This window comes from Mustela erminea, chromosome 18 (assembly GCF_009829155.1).
Source record: "Mustela erminea isolate mMusErm1 chromosome 18, mMusErm1.Pri, whole genome shotgun sequence".
Classification (NCBI taxonomy): domain Eukaryota; kingdom Metazoa; phylum Chordata; class Mammalia; order Carnivora; family Mustelidae; genus Mustela; species Mustela erminea.
This window is the reverse complement of record NC_045631.1, coordinates 42,375,637-42,392,329: the sequence shown is the minus strand read 5'-3', so window position 1 is coordinate 42,392,329 and position 16,693 is coordinate 42,375,637. Positions and strand designations below refer to the sequence as shown.

The window sequence follows — 16,693 nt, the reverse complement described above, 5'->3', positions numbered from 1 at the left end:
AGCTGCAGCAGTGGCTTTGCCCCAGGGAGCTGTAAATGTTTAACTAGAATTACTTTTTCCGTGAGATCTTTTCCATTTGATTTAAGGGAGAGATCATGGGGGGGGGGGGTCACTGGGTTGTGTGAGACTGAACCACTTCTTGGGGAAGGGAAGGTCACTCTTCTGTCCTCTACCCTTAAAAACAACACATCCTTACTCCAGCTTTCCTGCCTTTTCCCACTCTGAGAGAGAGAGTAGATGAAAGATGAGGGACAGTCTTCCTTCTTTTTACACTTGGCCCTGCCTCTCTAGGCCTAAGTTGGGGTCTGGATGAGACCTTAGTTTGGTTGAGTGGATCACTGACCTTGCAGTTTCCTCACAGACTGCTGGCAGGAAGTCAGAAGGCTGGGGAGCTGCAAGCCTTGATTCCCATTGTAAGGAGAGTCCCTTCTGAATTTTCCCCTGCTGTACCCCACAAGGCTTTACCCCCAGTTCTTTTTTTTTTTTTTTTTTGAAGATTTTATTTATTTGTCAGAGAGAGAGAGGGAGAGTGAGCGAGCACAGGCAGACAGAATGGCAGGCAGAGACGGGGAGAAGCAGGCTCCCTGCCGAGCAAGGAGCCCAATGTGGGACTCGATCCCAGGACGCTGGGATCATCACCTGAGCCTAAGGCAGCTGCCCAACCAAATGAGCCACCCAGGCGTCCCTTTACCCCCAGTTCTTAAAGGCACAACAGATACGGTGTCACAGAATCCTAGTTTCCAGCAGTTTTATTGGCTGTTGCGAATTCTAGAGTGAACACACCCCCTATATTTGCTCAGCTAGAGTGTGCCCTCTAGAAGCATCAGGGCTTGAATGGGACTGCTTAGTGGTTGACCCTGGGCTGGGGAGGTGGAGGCATGAAGATGGTAGGCTGCAGAACTGGCACCTTCTACACACAGTAAACAGTGCCCGCAGGTTTGGCTCTTCCCTACAATGGAGCAGCACTCTCCATGCCCCTCTGGCCTTCTACTCCCTCAGTACTGGGGTCTTCTTGCAGAGTTGTGTTGGTCAGCAGATTCTGAGAGCACAAGCTCCATGGTGGGCCCTGGTGTGGGGGAGACACATGGCTTCTGTTCTGAATTCACTGGAGGGAAAAGAAAAGACACTGAAGAAACCTCCAGGATGGGAGGAGGGTGAAGCTGCAGTCAGCTACCATTCCCTGGGCTCGCCCTCCCTTGGGCCCGCCCTCACCATCCTGCCAACATCCCCGGCGAATGTCACCCCCTTGCTTGCCCGCTGCTCCTGGGAGCCGGTGCTGCTGCCACTCAGGGAGTTCCTTCGCATGATGCCTGGTGCAGGATGGGGAGGGAGAGCACTGAGTGAGGGAAGGGGCCATGGGGAGAGGGGGGCTAGTCCCCCCACACCAAGGGGCAGACCCCCAGGGCCTGGAAGAAAGCCAGATCAGTAGGGAAAGGGACCCGGGAAAGATGGGAGCTGGGCCACTGCAGTCTCACCAGGGCCTGGGGGCTCAGAGCGCTGCAGGCTGTTGCGGCGGGAAGTGGGGAAGCTGCCCTTGGAGAGGCGGCGCTGGCGGCTGGACAGCATAGCAGCCGGGGCCACGATACCCGGTGGGGGCTGCTTCCCAAGCCGGCTGTACAAGTCCTCGATTTCCTTCTTCTGCAGTGTCTGTAGGGCCTCCACCTCTGACAAGTGCCTGAGGATACACCAGGAGCATGAGCGCTGGCCACGCGCTTTGCTCTCCCGAGTCTACCTCTTGTCCTTCCTCCCCAGACTCACTTCTGCCGAAGACTCTGCAGCTGAGCCCAGAATTCCTCATCCTCCCCACTGCTCTCGGATTCCTCACTGCTCAGGCACAGGCTGCTGTATGAGTAGTTCATCCATACCGGGCTGGGATGGCTCTGGGGTGGGGGGCTGCCCCCCACTCGGGGTTCCTTCCCATCGTCCCCTTCCTCAACTCCAGCCCCTAGGCCTTCAGCTGCACGGTCACTCTCAGCCAGAGCCTCTCTGGCTTCCGGCCCGCTTCCAGCACTATCCTCTGTGTCTGAGCTCTCCGAGGTCAGCTGAGGGGTTGGAGGCTTCAGGGAACTGGAAAGAGCCGGGAATGCTGGTTGCAGGGGAAGAGGCTCAGCTGGTTCCTTGGATGAAGTCACTTGGAAACGCCCCACAAGCTGCGGCTTTCCCTCTGTAGAGTGACAAGGAAGGAGTCATGGAAGGAGGGAGAGAAAGCAGGGGCAGGATATGAAATGAGAATAACGGGCGGCAGAAGGTCAGTGATCAGAAGCCTCACCTTCAGAGATGGGCTCCAGTCTGGCTTCACCCAGAAGGGGCCGAGCAGGATTTGGCAGGGCCTACAAAGTGTGAGTCCGTGAGGAGGGGAAGGATCCAGAACGAAGTGCCCCTAACCACCCCTCTTGGTTTCCTACTCACCTCATTCTCCATCTCAGCCGCTGGAGGTGAAGGCCTATCCTGGTCACAAGGAGCAGCGGGGGGAGGTGGGGGCAGACTGGGTAGAGGAGCAGGGGGCGCTGCAGGAGACTGGGACAGGAGCCCAGGTGAGGGGGACAGCAGGGACTGGGCCACAGTCATCACAGCCAGTGAGAAGGCACTAGCCAGAGAGAGGAGAGGGGCGGCTGTGGTGGAGGGGAGGGGAGATGTGGAGGGGCAGGGGGGAAAGGAAGGAGGAGTCAGCGTGACCTGGGAGCCACTGGGAGAGAAGGCAGGTGGAGAAGGGAGGACAGAGCTCTGCAGAGAATGAGAGGCTGGGTCAGGGACCTCGGTAGCACTGGGGGAGAACGCAAGTGGAGAGCCAGGGGAAAGTGGCGAGAGATTTGAAGACACTTGGGAGAATAGGGAGGGGCTGGAGTACGGGGGAGAAGCGATAGGGAAGATAGGACTTGGGGAAACAGGGGTTCCGGGGGAAAACAGGTTTCCAGGGGAAAACAGGTTTCCAGGAGACAGAGGGGTTCCAGAAGAAGATGAGGAGGTGGAGAAGGCTGCCCAGCTCCTCTGCTCCAGGGAGGTGCAGCTCTGGAGCTCTGCGGGTGAGGAAGGAGTGTTGAGTTCCAGTCCCCCATTCCTTACGCCCTTCCCAGAAACAATCCCAAGGATTGTGAGAGTAGGGACAGAACTCTGTACATACCACGGGATGGGTCTGGGAGGGGGCCCGAGAGGGCAGGCAATGGTGCTGGCTCCTCCTGAGGAAGAGAATGGGGCCCATGGTCACAGTGGGGAAGAGCTGAGTCTTAGATGGGACATTCAGAGCGGGCTTCAGCTGGGACCCATGAACCTCTAGGAGTCCATAAAGGACTTTCAAGGGACTCAAAAGTATATGTGTTAAAATATTTACAGGTAAAGGAGTATCATGTCTATAATTTGCTCTCAAGTGGTTCAGAAAACAATAATATGTGCACATACATGTAGAGAGGGGAGGGAGGAAGCCAGTGACAAAACTAATGTGACCAAACACTGACAACTGGCAAATCTGGGCAAAGGTATCTAGGAGTTCTTAGCACAATTCTTGCAGCTCCTCTCTGTAAGTCTGAAATCCTATCAAAATAATGAGTTGAAAAGTATGCATTGAACACATTTTTCTAGAATGAGGGCCCACAGCTTTCATCAGATTCTCACATGGGGCAAGAGCCATCGTGTTAGAGTCCCAGAGATGAAGGAGTTACAGCCAAGGGCACTGGCGAAGGCAGAGAGGAGTAAGTCTGGAGCAGAGAGGTGGAGGTGACCTGAGGGGTCTGACCTGGGGGCCCAGAGGGTCCTCAGCAGCCTCTACAGGGCCAGTGTCTCTCTTCAACAGGGTCTCCACTCGCTGGATAATCTCCCGAATACGGCTCAGGAAGCCGGCTCGCTCCGAGGGCAGAATGAACTCGTTATACACCTGGCAAGGGGTCAGCAGGAAGGGGAGAGAGGGCTCAGTGATCCCACTTCTCCCTCCCCCCCTGCACTGATCTTTAAGAGCCAACCCTTCACCCCACTGCTCTGCCAACCACCAACTTGCAGTGTAAGAATGACAGCTTGGAGGACAGGAGCTAACATTCCTAGGATGCATTCTACCCCAGATCTTTCCTTCCAGGGTCTTATCTCATTTAATGATGACAATGGCTCCCCAGGCTCTGTATGCACATTCCCATTTGAGAGTTCAAAGATAATCAATGCTCCAAAAGGTTAAGTTCAGTCTGCCTAAAATCACAAAATGTGCACCCAGATTTGTCTAAAGCCAGAGCCCGAGTTCTTTGCACTGTCCCATCTGCTAAGTTAAAATAAGGCAATGGATGGTTAAGTGTAACATTCAATTTCATAAACACTGAGCACACAGTATGTACCAAGCATTACTCTAGGTGAGGAATACAGAGAAGCATAAAACAAGGTCCTGACCCCGAGAAAGCCCAAAATCTAGTGAAAGGGAGACGTATACATAATATACGGCAAGTCAGCCTGTGGTAGGAAAGGCATTGTGATCAAGGTATAGAGAAATGGTATCCCAGCAGGGAGAAAGGGAGAGTTAATGGTACAGAGTTTCTGATTTGCAAGATGAAGAGGTCTTGGAGATCTGTTTCATCACAACGTGAATATACTTAACTCCACTGGACTGTATATTTTAAAATGGTTAAGATGGCAAATTTTATGTTAAATGCTTTTTGCTGCAATTTAAAAAAATGCCATTCCCAAGAGAGAGCAGGTCATGCCATCCAGGAGGATAAGGGAAGCTGGAATGGCTTCACAGGGCTGAGCCTGGAAGGATGAGTGAGAAAGCAACCCTTCACTGAGGACCTATCATGTGCGGATACTTCTTATATAATTTCATTTCTCATACATCTATCACCTCTCATAAAGTATATGCTATATCAGAACATCTTGGCAAAATGAGTATTATCATCTACATTATTGAGTGATACAAAGTTTATTGAGGCACAGTACAAATCTCCAGAAGAGGGCGGGGACTGGAGAGGGTTGCCCTTGAACTCAGGTCTTATGTGAAAGCCCAGCCCTTCCTCGGTTCCATGCTGTTCATCGGGAAGAGAAGAGCAGGGAGAACAGTGTGAGTAGTAGCTCTGAGGCATGAAAGGACCTGGCACATTCACGATGCAGTGAAGACCGCAGCAGAGCTGAGTGCTGTGGATTTCAAAGGCCATGCTCCAGAACTGGGACCTTACTCTAACCATAGGTGGTTAGCCATTAATGGTGTGTGGCCAAAAAAGCCAGAGCAGATCCAAGCCCCAGGAGAATTCCACTGCAGAGGAGTGGAGGGTACAATGGTAGGGAAAGAAAAGAGAGCAGAGGACCCTGTGGTCCATTGCGGGCGGTGGGGGGGGGGGGCGGTTTCACTCTGGCTGTGTGGGATCTGAGTGGGATTAAAAGCCTGGTGAAAGAAGCCTTTCAAGGCAAGGCAGCCCTGAGCAGATGGAGACAGAAGTTGGAAAGGCACCCAGCCTCTTCAGAGGACCAGTCAGAACCCAGTATGGCTAGAGGGAAGATGATAAGCCTCTGCACCACATGATATTTTGTCTTTGTCCTTGATACGAGGTGAGTGACATGATGAAGGAGAAGCTTTAAAGAGAGTTCCTGAAGCCTGATGCTCCTCTCTTTCCCCTCTCTCCTTCACTACTGGCATCCATTGCCCCCACTCCACTGAAAGCTCTCCCCCAAAGACCTTCTTCTGACAAAAGCCAGTGTGGTCTTGTCTCGGGCTTCATCCTATGTCACCTCCTTGAAACTCTCTGTTCACTCAGTTTTCGCTAACATCTTCAGGGGCTCCTCCAGCCTCTCGGGCTCCACCTCTGTGTCTTCTGGGGACCTACTCTTCCCCAGCCCAGAAAACAGGGTATCCGCTGAGACCCACTCTCAGACCCTCTCTGCCTCTGGCTTTGCAAGCTCATCTCCTTTCACTCTCCCTCCTGTTCTGGCAACTCCTAGATCCACTTCTGGATCCTAGATCCAGCCCTGCCTGTTTCCTGCTCCTAGGGAGGTTCTTGCCTGCCCCTGTTATTCAAGCTCATCGTGACCCCTAAGAAAACATGCTTTCATTTTCCAGCTTCCCTCTCCTTTAACGGTCTGCTCCCACTACGACCACTACTATCTTCTCCATGCTACAAGTCACCCATGAAATCCCTTCTTCCTAACCCCCTATCATTTCCACTCAAGTGTTCACTGAGCATCTACTATATGCCCCATACTACATCAAAAAATGACTGGATTACAGAGTAACGTATTTTCCTGAAATAACTCTCAGATTCGCTCCTTTTCTTCTTCCCTTTCCCTATAATTCACGTTCTCCTCGGATCACTTGTAGTTTATCGTATTCTTCTGCCAACTGGACTCTCTCCCACCAACCATCTCCCACTTTCCCTGGCAGAATAGTCTTCTTAAAACCTATTCTCACCATACTACACTCTCTCTAACTCTTTCTGCCCAACCTTGCTTCCACATTTCTCCTCTAGGAACCCTTAGTTCTAGTGACCCAGTTTCCTCATAAACCCCCCCACAAGCCCCACATTCCAAGTCACTCCCTACTTCCATGCCTTTCCTTATGCTGTACTTCCTCCAGACCCACCCTTTCCGGTCTTCACTGCTGTTGTCAAGACCCAGACTAAGTTCTGCCTCTTCCCCCCTGCTGCCCCCAGGCCACCCTTTACCCAGAGACACAGGATCACATGTGTAGCGTGTACTTGACCACAGCACTTATGGATACCCTCATGTTATCCGACTGCTCCAGCTGAGGATCTAAAGCTCACAAAATAAATAAAAATCTCCCACACCTTCCAAGGGCAGAGATGTCTTCAGTGTTACTGTGCTTTAAAAACCCTGCTGTTGGGCGGGAGGAAGGGGGAGTTCAGCACCAGGGGACATCAGACAGGAGATTCCTGTCCTGGAACCAAAGGCTCTGTCCCCTCCTCTCTCTCCCCCTCACCATGGCAGCTGCAATCTCTTCCGGGCTGTCCCCATCCAGATCGAAGCGGAAGGTCACCATCTTGCTATTGTGCGTCTGCAGCTGGCACTCAACCACTCTGTCATTCTGGTCTGAGACCTTCAGATTCAAAGTCAGCAGAGGGGAGGATGTCAGGCCCTCTGTCCTCATCACATGTCCCCAGCCTACTCCAACCAAGTGACAGTGGGCAGACTGGAACTGAGGGAAGCAGACTCCGTTCCCAAAGCCTGGTATCAGAAACTAGACTGGCTGCCTTTAGGGTACCAGTCACATACTGCCCTCTCTTTTTTGGCTGGCCTCCCTTACCCCCCCGCTGGCAGTTTCCATCTTGGTCCTGCAGGTTATTCCCCATCCCCTGTACCCCTTTCTCACACTAGTGACCCGCAGCCGGGATCGCGGTCTGCGCCGGGGAGTTCTCCCTGGGGGTCTCCTCAGGCGTTCCATCCCTTCTCCCACATCACTGAGGCCTGACGCTGCATCCGAGGCATAGCTGGGAAAGGAAAGGAGGTAGGAGTGTCAAAGTGGACACCGGGACCCCAGAGCGCCGTATGTGTCACTCCAGCACCCCAGCTCCTACCAGAACCTACCTGTCTCCTGGGGAAAAGTCACTGCCAGGGCCAGAACGTGGAATGGACAGGGCAAAAGCCTGAAATAGGACATTTTTTTAGGAGGTCAGAGGACAATAATCATTGGGATGCAGGGAGATGGGGTCAAGGGTGCTGGGGCACTAGGCAGAGGGAACTAAGGAAGATGAAGACAGAGTGCAGGACTTCCAGGGACATGGGGCCAGGTCATGGGGTTGGGTTTCACAGGGAGAAAGATAGGTCATAGGCTTGGAATGGCTGGGAGCCCCCCACAGTGACCCCCTCTCACCGAGGGCAGGCAGAGATGGGACTCAGCAGGGCTGGATGGCACCGCCCCAGGGGGCTGAAAGGCAGGGTCTGAGGCATCCAGGAAGCCAGAGGAGCTGAGGTAGCCATCAGTCTCACAATCCGCTGGTTGGGGAGGAGAGGATCAAAAAAAGGGGAAATAAAGGGAAATGGTGGCAGAGCAGGGGGGCTGCCTGAGCAAGGAGGGGCCTGGCGCTGTAGGAGTTCCTTCCCAGAAGGAGTTCACAGCTAGACGCGGAAGGCAGGGGAAGGGACGGTGCTGCTGGACCGAACTTCTGGGCAGGGGGCAGAGGCCAAGGGTACTGGGACCAAGGTCACGTCCCAAATCCCCCAGTCCAGGGTGACTTACAGGTGGTAGATGAGTAGCTGGCATGGCGGAAGAGGAAAGGCTGGTGCTGGTCCGCCTCAGGCTCCTCGGGCTCCGGGGGGAAGCCGCTGGGGGGACCACCAGGAGTCATGGGGACAGCTGCTGGTGGAGGTCCTGGTGCAGGGGGGAGGGCCTCCAACTCCCTAGCTTTGCGCAGCTTCTCACGCTTTCGCTGGATGGCAGCAACTCGTTCACGTACTGCGCGGGCCACTGGCTGGTAATCAGCTTCGCAGACTAAACCCAGGGCCACCTGGAGTTAAGAGGGGGAGGAACACAGTTTGAGGTGAGGACTCTGCTCCAAGACACGTCAGGATGCCTTCTTGGGGGCTCTAGAATATTTCTCCAGGAGAAAGAGCACTAACATTCGTTGATGAACCAGCAACTTGTTACATCACCATCATGAAATCCACCCCGCAACTTGCCAAGGAAGGTCTTAGCTCTGTTTTAGACATAAGGAAAGCTGTGACTAGTTCATGGGTATCTAGTAGGTCAGTTGCACTCAGGGGGGAAAGGGGAACTTGTGGCAATATCTGGGGACATTTGTAGTTGTCAAAACTCAATGTTACTGGCATCTAGTGACCAGAAGCTAGGGATTCTTCTCTACATCTTTACATTCTCTACAGTCCCCTAAAGATGTCACTGGTGTCATCAAGAATCCCTATAAAGGATCAGGGTCAGATCCCAAGTCAGGTGTGAGCTGTGCTATGGAGACCCGCTTTTTCTTATGCCACATTTCACATTCTCAGGTTCCTGACCCAGACCTAGCACAGATGATCCCTACCCTCTTAACTGCCATCTTTCTTTCTTTCCTTTTTTTTTTTTTTAAAGAGTTTTGTTTTTAAAGATTTTATTTATTTATTTGACAGAGAGAGAGATCACAAGTAGGCAGAGAGTCAGGCGTGGGGTGGGGGGAGGCTCCCTGCTGAGCAGAGAGACCAATTCAGGGCTCGATCCCAGGACACTGGGATCATGACCTGAGCTGAAGGCAGAGGCCTTAACCCACTGAGCCACCCAGGCGCCCCTCTTTCCTTTTTTTTTTTAAGGTTTTATTTAGTCATTTGAAAGAGAGAGCATGGGCAGGGTGAGCAGGAGAGGGAGAAGCAGGCTCCCTGCTGAGCAGAAAGCTTAAAGTGGGGCTTGATCCCAGGACCCTGAGATCATGACCTGAGCCAAAGGCAGACACTCAACGGGCTGAGCCATCCAGGTGCCCCTCAATAGCTATTTTTCTATCAGGAATCTCATACTCTGGTGCCTGGGTAGCTCAGTGGGTTAAGCATCTGCCTTTGGCTCAGGTCAAATCCTGGAGTCCCAGGATTAAGTCCCTCATCAGGCTCCCTCCTTGGCAGGGAGTCTGCTTCTCCCTCTGACCCTTCTCCTTCTCATCCTTTTTCTCTCTCATTCTCTCTCAAATAAATAAGTAAAATCTTAAAACAAAGAAAGAAACAAAGAAAGAAAGAAATCTCAAACTCTCTTCCTCTCCCCACCCACCTCTGGCCTTCCTAAATCAGCTCTCCATCTTCTACCTCCTAGGTATGCCTCTCTTGGTCTGGCAGCTTCTGTTCACCATGTCCTTATTCATCTCAAGGACAAGCTTCGCTGTGCATGTAAGGGAGGTGGGGTGGGGGTGCTCTGACTTAAAATCTGAACAACCCAAGTTTAAATCTAGCTCTGCCACTTACTCGCTCAGAACCTTGGACAAGATACTCAACCTCTTAGAGCCCTCCATCTCCTCATCAGTACATCAGGACGGAACCACTCCACGCAGGGTTGGTACCAACACTGACAGGCACGTGGAAGTGCTTGAAGCCATATACAAATGTGGGATTATTAATGACCTCCAACCACGTGCCATGCACTGTCAGAGACAGAAAAATCAATAGAACACAGTCTCTGCCCTCAAGGAATTTACAGTCTAGTAGAGGAGAAAGACAGGAATGTCCTCTAGTATAAAACAAGACCGATGGTGGTGGGTCCTGTAATGAAAAACCTGTTGAAGTGGAAAGAAGCATTTAATTTTGACTCTAGAGGGAATGGGTTTCCTGAAATTCATGGTTCTGAGCATGGAGGAAGACGGGGGGGGGGGGGCAGGGGTGGACACAAGGTTGGTGGAGGGTGAAAAGGTGAAAAATAAATAGATAAATTGGAGAAAAGAGCATTCCAGGAAAATTGGATCAGCAGAAAGTAGAGCACTGGAGGAGTGGAGGCTGGAGAACCCAGGAGAACCGGGGAGGCTGGAGAACCCTCTGGAAAAGGAAATCTTTCAGCGAGACTGCACACTGGGTGTGCGTGTGAGTGCGTTAAGGCGGGAGGGGCCAGGAGACGCTTACAAAACACTCTGCGAGGGGTGAGCTGGGTGCCAGTCGCACCACCCAGGGACCCCACCCGGGGCCCTCCAGTCGACGCCCACAGCCCCGCCCAAGCTCAGCGGCAGGTCAGTCTATCCCCTGCTCACCATCTCCTGCGCCACCTCCTCTGCGGCGTCCCGGCCCAGCTGGAACAGGAACTCTATGGCCTGGTTGTCCCGTGGGCGCCCCCCACGCCGCGCGTCCTCCATGCGCAGCCAGAGCTTCAGGCCGGGCTTCTCCCCGTCGTCCTCCTCCGCTAGCTCCACGTGCACGCCGCGCTCCTCGCGGAAGAAGGCGTGAGCCAGGAGGTCCTGGATGGTGAACCTGAGGGCGGCGCCGGTGAGCCGAGCCTGGCCGCCGCCCGCCCTCCAAGCCTCCCCTAACACCCACCCTGCGCCCCTCCACCCCACCTTTCGTTCTTATCGGTGCGGATGCAGCCTTCGATGATCTCCTTCACCTCGGGAATCTTCACCTTGTAGAAGCTGTTCGGCTTTGTGCCCTGGAGGAAAGGGGTTTGCATGAGGTCTCCGGACCTCTGCGCCCCAGCTCTCTGCTTCCCCCCCACACCCCACCCGAGGCAACAGAGCGTGCAATCGTCAAAGCCCCGCCACAGCTACTAGACGGTTCGATTTCGAATCCCCGTCCCGCCACGTATCCACAGTATGACCTTGAACAGGTCTCCCTGAGCCAGTTTTCCCGTTTGTAAAGCGCAGGGCGCAGCCGAGGCCCTCCCTGCTCACCCTCCGCATGAAAGATCAGATGTGAAACCGTTTGTAAACTCTAGGGAGCGGTACACACATCATTATTCTAAACAGCTAGGACAGGGGAGGGGGGCCGGGGGCGCGGGGGTCGGGGGAGCGTGTGTGCATCCGCTATACTTCGGTGTTTACCAGAGCATCTTCGCGTCTAGCCTGTTTTCTTTAAGGGAAACGGCATTGACCACAGGCTGACTGGGGCAGGAAAATGGGAGGTGACCTGGAATTCTCTGTCCTCCCCACCCCCTCTCACCGAAGTGACCTTGCGGTAGATCTGCGCGGCATTCTGGCACTCGGAGTAAGGGTACTCGGAGGTGGCCATCTCCAGCATACACATGCCAAATGCGTACACGTCCACCGCCTCATCGTACTTTTCCTCGTACATCTCAGGGGCCATGAACTCCGGGGTCCCTGTAGGATCCACAGTGGGCATCAGGCTACGGAGCCTTCCTCTGGCTTCCTCTCTCCTCTTGGGCGTACCACCAGCTAGCCAGGGGGTGCCGGAAGGCGCAAATCCCCCCCCCCCACACCCCGAGTTCTGGAATACTAGTGAGGACCCTTCCCCACTGTGTGTGTTGGGGGGGGGGTTGCCATAGGTCTCCCCATGTTCCCGATGCTCTCCTAATTCCGTGCAACTCAAAGGGCCTTTATGGGAAGAAAGGGTCCCCGGGGTCTATTCTGACGTTGTTGGGGAGGGGGTTATTGGGGAGGGGAGAGGTAGGAATAGCAAGGACCTCCTGGAGGGACGCACCGATCACGCTCTTGGCAAAGGAGGCGCGTTTGAGCGTGGCCAGGCCCAGGTCGCCGATCTTGACCGAACCTGAAGGGCCCGTGATAAAGACGTTGTCGCACTTGAGATCCCGGTGCAGAATGGGGGGTACCCGGGAGTGTAGGAAATGAAGCCCCCGAAGGATCTGGCGGCTCCAGCGCTGAAGGACTCGTGGCTTCATCTCTCGGAACCGCCTCAGGTATCTGGGGGAAAGGCACGTTGCCAGGGTCGCGTCGGGAATACGGAGGCGGAGGCGGGGGGAGGGGATCTCGGCTGGGAACTTCCCCGGCTCCCACCGGCACTATCGCCTACACATCTTCTGCCAGCATTATTCTAGCTCAGGTCCTCGCGGCGTTCCAGAGAGAAACTGAGTCGGGGGCGTGGTGGCTAGACGTGAGAGTACAAAAGGGATCCGGTGGTGAACTTGTAGATAGGGCAGCGCCGAAGGGGTTGGGGAACGCGGGAAGGGAATAACTAACCGCCTTGGGCATGGGGGAGGGCTTCAGAGTGGAAATAACTTTTTTATGTTTCGTCTTGAAGGATGAGTAGGGGTTCAAGGGTGAAAAGGGGAAGGGATGGAGACTTTCCAGGCGGAGAGGACACTGGACTCAAAGGCACCAAAACTGAAACAGGATGAGGTGGGAGGAGGTAGTGGGAATTCAGTTCCTGTGGAACCTAGGCTCAAGATGAGGCTAGATCCTAAGGAATCTGGGCATAGGCAGAGTGTGGACCTTAACCTGAGAGCGGTGGGAAGCCTTGAAGGAAAGGAGAGATTCCCCAGACTGTAGGAAGATAGGATAGGTTGGAAAGGTGAGGGCAGAGTGGGGGAAGGCCTGTGAAGGCGCTGCTGCAGGGCTCCAAACCAGTGAGTGCCAGTGGATGGAACTGGGAAGGCGGAATGGGGAAATATAAGGAGGCCTTGGAGACAGACTGATGGGGGAAGACAGATGCAAAGAGTGGAGATAAAGGAGGCATCTGGGGAGATCGAGTTTTGGCTGCAATGCTGGGTGGACACTGCCACTCACCCAGGCAGAGACGCAGTAGGGGTGGGTGAGAGGTAGTGAACCCGGTCTGGAACCTAAATCTAGAGTTTGAGGAGCCTGGGAGAAGTTCCAGAAGCAGTGGGGACCTCCCACCAACAGCTCTCCCACCAACCAACACTACCACCAGGCACAGAGCTCACGTCTTGAGGGTGCCGGAGGTCATGAGTTCGGTCACCAGCACGATGCAAACCTGGCCCCTCAGCACTGACTTCCATGAGTCATAGAAGCGGACGATGTTGGGGTGCTGCAGCCCCTTGAGCATCTCCACTTCCTCGGAGAATCGCTGTCGCTCGGTTCGAGACAGTTTCCGAGTCTGTGGGGTAGGGGATGGGGGTCAAGGTCACAACAGGCCCAGGACTCCCACGGAGAGGAGGAAGGGACACATGGGGAGGTGCTGAGGAGCAGTGAGGGTTGGAACCCACAGATGAGGCTAGGTCATCACTTGCCCAACGGGCTGTATACCCTGAATTCTCAATCCGCCCCCTTAGGCTGCTGCAAGGACACGCCCATCCTGGGCCTGGGGCCACCCTTGGACCCCCTGCTGGACACAAGGGCCTTTATGCAGCCCAGTCCAGGAGTCCTGAGCTCAATAGCGCCTTTGTGGCCTCCCAGGCCAGCCGTGGGGCGGGAGGGGACGCCCCGGGGCTGGCAGTGGGCAGGCAGCAGGCAGGCAGCAGGCTGACAGCAGGCAGAGAATTGGGGCCTTCAAGGGGGGTTGGCCCCAGAAACTGGGAACTGCTAGATCCAGACAGGAGGCAGGAGGGCTGCAGAGGGAGTTACAGAGAAAGATCCAGGACCAGGCGCCAGAAGACCGCCCCCTGCCCCATGGCTGTCCCGCCCACCTCTCATCCCCCCACCCCCCATTTGGCTGCCTTTCTGTTCCTGGCCTAGAGCCTGGGGAGCGGCACTGGCAGGCGCAAGGGGTGAGTCCAGTGCCAGGGCTGGAGGGGAGGACCCTTACCCAGGCTTTGCCCCCCAGTTTGAATCCAAAGCTGCTGGCCCAGACTTAACTGGGTTCTTCCTTCAGTGGAAAGAAGGTCCTTCACACCAACATCCCCCTAGAGCCCACTGGTTTCAGTGCCTTTGGGTCTGGGAAGGGAAAGCCCAGGTAGACAGTGAGATGAGGAGCAGGACTGGACTCAGGCCAGGGTTGGAGCACTTGGTCTCCCCCTCCCCCAGCTGTGGAGAAATCTAGAAGTCTGACTGCTCCCGAAGGGGCCTGGGAAGGCCGCCGCATCCTGCCACCACCACTCTAAATCTTCTGGAAGTGGAGAGGATCCTGCCCCAGCTCCCTGCCTCCATCATCCCAGTCTCCCACTCGGCAAAGATCCACGGTGAAGGAGGAGGAGGACCAGGGTCATACTGAGGGTCTCAAGACTAAGAGGAAAGGGAAGGGGAGAGATAGTAACCACTGCAGGAGACTGGTGAGGCCAGTCACCCCTCAGATCTGAACTGACTCCCTAACGGATTTTGCATCCTATCTTCCAACTCTCATTGTTGAGTATAGAGACTTTAAAGTTAGAATGACCAAAACCCATAGGGGATCCACCCTATGCCTCTGCCTCAGTTTATCCTTCTGCAGCCCAGAATCAGCTAGATCCATTGATCATCAGAACAAGGGGGAGTGGGCAGGAGTGTCCCGACATTTGACAGTAAAGATAGATCTCTCCCTTGCTGCTGTCTCCTAGATTTCTCATCCCAAAACCTCCACAGGGTCCCATCCCGAGGTGCCACAGAGGGGGCGCCCAGCCGCACCTGCAGCTCACACCAGGCCACCTCCACCGTGGTGTCGGTGTCCAGCCCTCGATACACCGTCTTGAACGAGCCACGTCCAATCTCGATGTCAAACTTGAGGTATCGGCCGTCTGGGGACGTTGCCACGGCCTGGGTCTCCGTATCCTCCTTTTCCTCCTGCTCCCGCTGCCGCTCCCGAGCCGCGGCTTCGGGGACTGTCGGCGGATCCCGGGACCCCGGGCCTCCTGCAGAGCCCGCGAGCTCTGGACGCGCGGAGTCTGCAGCCTTCACCGGGGCTCCCCCGGTCCACGTGCCCTCGGGGGGCTCTGGACAACTAGGCGGTGGGCTCCTCGCGGGGCCAGGACCAGCAGCGTCCGGAGGAGCGGGGGGCTCCGGAACGGGTGAGGCTGGCTGGGACCAAGAGCTCAGCAGCCCCAAGTCGACTGAGCTGCGGCGGCTGAGACGGGAAGAGCGCGGCCGGGGCTCAGCCTTCCCGGAGAAGCGGCGCACCCGGCGCGGAGGGGGCCCAAGGCGGGGCGGACCGGCGGCGGCGGCGAGAGGCGGCGGGGGCCGCAGGGCTAGGTCGGCCTCCGCCTGGGACATGGGGATCGCAGTCTCGGGGGTCGGGGGTGCCAGCATGAGGAAGGGCCGGCGCCACAAGGCAGTTAGCCGGGCGGCTGCAGGAGGCGGCCTGACAGGCGGACTGGCCGGGTGCGCGGCGCTCCGGCTGAGCTCCCGGGGGCCCCCAGTCCCTGGCTGGCCCTCCCCTAAGCCCCGCCCCCGGTCCCGCCCCCAGCCCCACCGCCCCCAGGGCCGCCCCCTCCGAGCTGCCCGCTGCGCGCGGAGCGGGGCGCGCAGCCCCTCACCTCAGCCGCCCCGCCCCGCCCCGCCCCCGGCCACAGGCCCTCCCGGCCTCCCCGCGCGCCCTCCTACAGGCTCATTCCGAGGCTGACCGGGTGCGAGACGGAGGTGTGTCCGCTCGCAGAGTGCGCAAACCTGCTTGGGGGCGGGGGGGTAGGGGGGGTAGGGGGGGCGGAGGAGGCACGATGCTGGGGCTGGGAGAGGAAACGTGACCGCGACTCTCGGGCTCTAAAGAGGGGGGAGGTTCAAGGGAAGGTTACCACCCGCCTGCACGCCCCAGATAAGGTAGCGCCACCCACTCCTGTTTGTCCGGGGTAGCCCCAGGCCGACAAAACAGAGGTCAGTGGAAAGGTTTGGTTTTCTCCTAAGCTGCTGTCCCTCTGGGCGGGACAGGGATGGGTGTGTGCACCCCAGGGCAAGCCCCTCCCCCAAGCCAAGGACCCGGTCACCCATCCCCTCCACCTCCTACCTTGGCCGCAGCCCGGCCCTGGCCACAGTAGCTGTTTTTGCTACGTGGGCCCTCCTTCCTCCTCCTTCTGTTTGCCAAAGTTCCCAATAAACCAAAGTCCACATCCGGTCTACACCTCTTCAGCTCCCCTAGGCCTCAACGACCCCACCCAGACCAGAAGGATGGAGGGAGGGGCTTCAGAGTGGTTTAGGGGTTTCATGGGGTGGGGGAGACGTGAGGGAAGGGGAAGCCACTAAGTTACTCCAATTCAGAGAAAGCAAGCACTCTGTCCCCAAGCTGTGTTCCATCAGCATGCCCCCACACAGCCCACCCAGCAGATGTAAAACCACAGGCGCACTGGAGCCTGCCAGCACTGGAGGACCTTTTCATTTACAAAGGCCATAGGCCTCTTCCCTCTCCTAGGCTGGGATTGACTCTGGGGGCAACGCTTCACAGCCCTCCCCATGCCCACTCCAGTAGTAACTTCCAACGGCAGGCAGGCAAGTGGGGTTGAGCTTTTTAATATCGTAAATCACATAAATCAGTGTCCAGCCTGGCCTCTCAC

General features: G+C 56.0%; 1 protein-coding gene across 4 annotated transcripts; it reads right to left on the bottom strand.

Annotated features, from left to right (window-relative positions):
- Positions 1-731: 731 nt before the first annotated feature.
- On the bottom strand, positions 732-16,675 carry WNK4 (WNK lysine deficient protein kinase 4). 4 transcript variants are annotated; one of them, XM_032320668.1, is made up of 19 exons: positions 14,841-14,955; positions 14,097-14,174; positions 13,226-13,398; positions 12,025-12,245; positions 11,527-11,684; positions 10,929-11,017; positions 10,626-10,842; positions 8,156-8,423; positions 7,790-7,911; positions 7,504-7,562; positions 7,289-7,406; positions 6,899-7,015; positions 3,731-3,868; positions 3,122-3,176; positions 2,410-3,017; positions 2,270-2,330; positions 1,759-2,164; positions 1,476-1,675; positions 732-1,105 (listed from the first exon to the last, which is right to left on the bottom strand). In XM_032320668.1, exons 3-19 carry the CDS (start codon positions 13,345-13,347, stop codon positions 996-998), a joined length of 3,069 nt encoding a protein of 1,022 aa, XP_032176559.1. In that variant the 5' UTR covers positions 13,348-13,398; positions 14,097-14,174; positions 14,841-14,955; the 3' UTR covers positions 732-995. The 4 variants fall into 4 exon arrangements, with proteins under 4 accessions (XP_032176559.1, XP_032176555.1, XP_032176557.1 ...); XM_032320666.1 differs by lacking the exon at positions 14,097-14,174 and adding an exon at positions 1,213-1,310 and having other exon boundaries at positions 999-1,105; positions 14,841-16,675; XM_032320667.1 differs by lacking the exon at positions 14,097-14,174 and adding an exon at positions 1,255-1,310 and having other exon boundaries at positions 1,025-1,105; positions 14,841-16,675.
- Between the last annotated feature and the right edge of the window lie 18 nt (positions 16,676-16,693).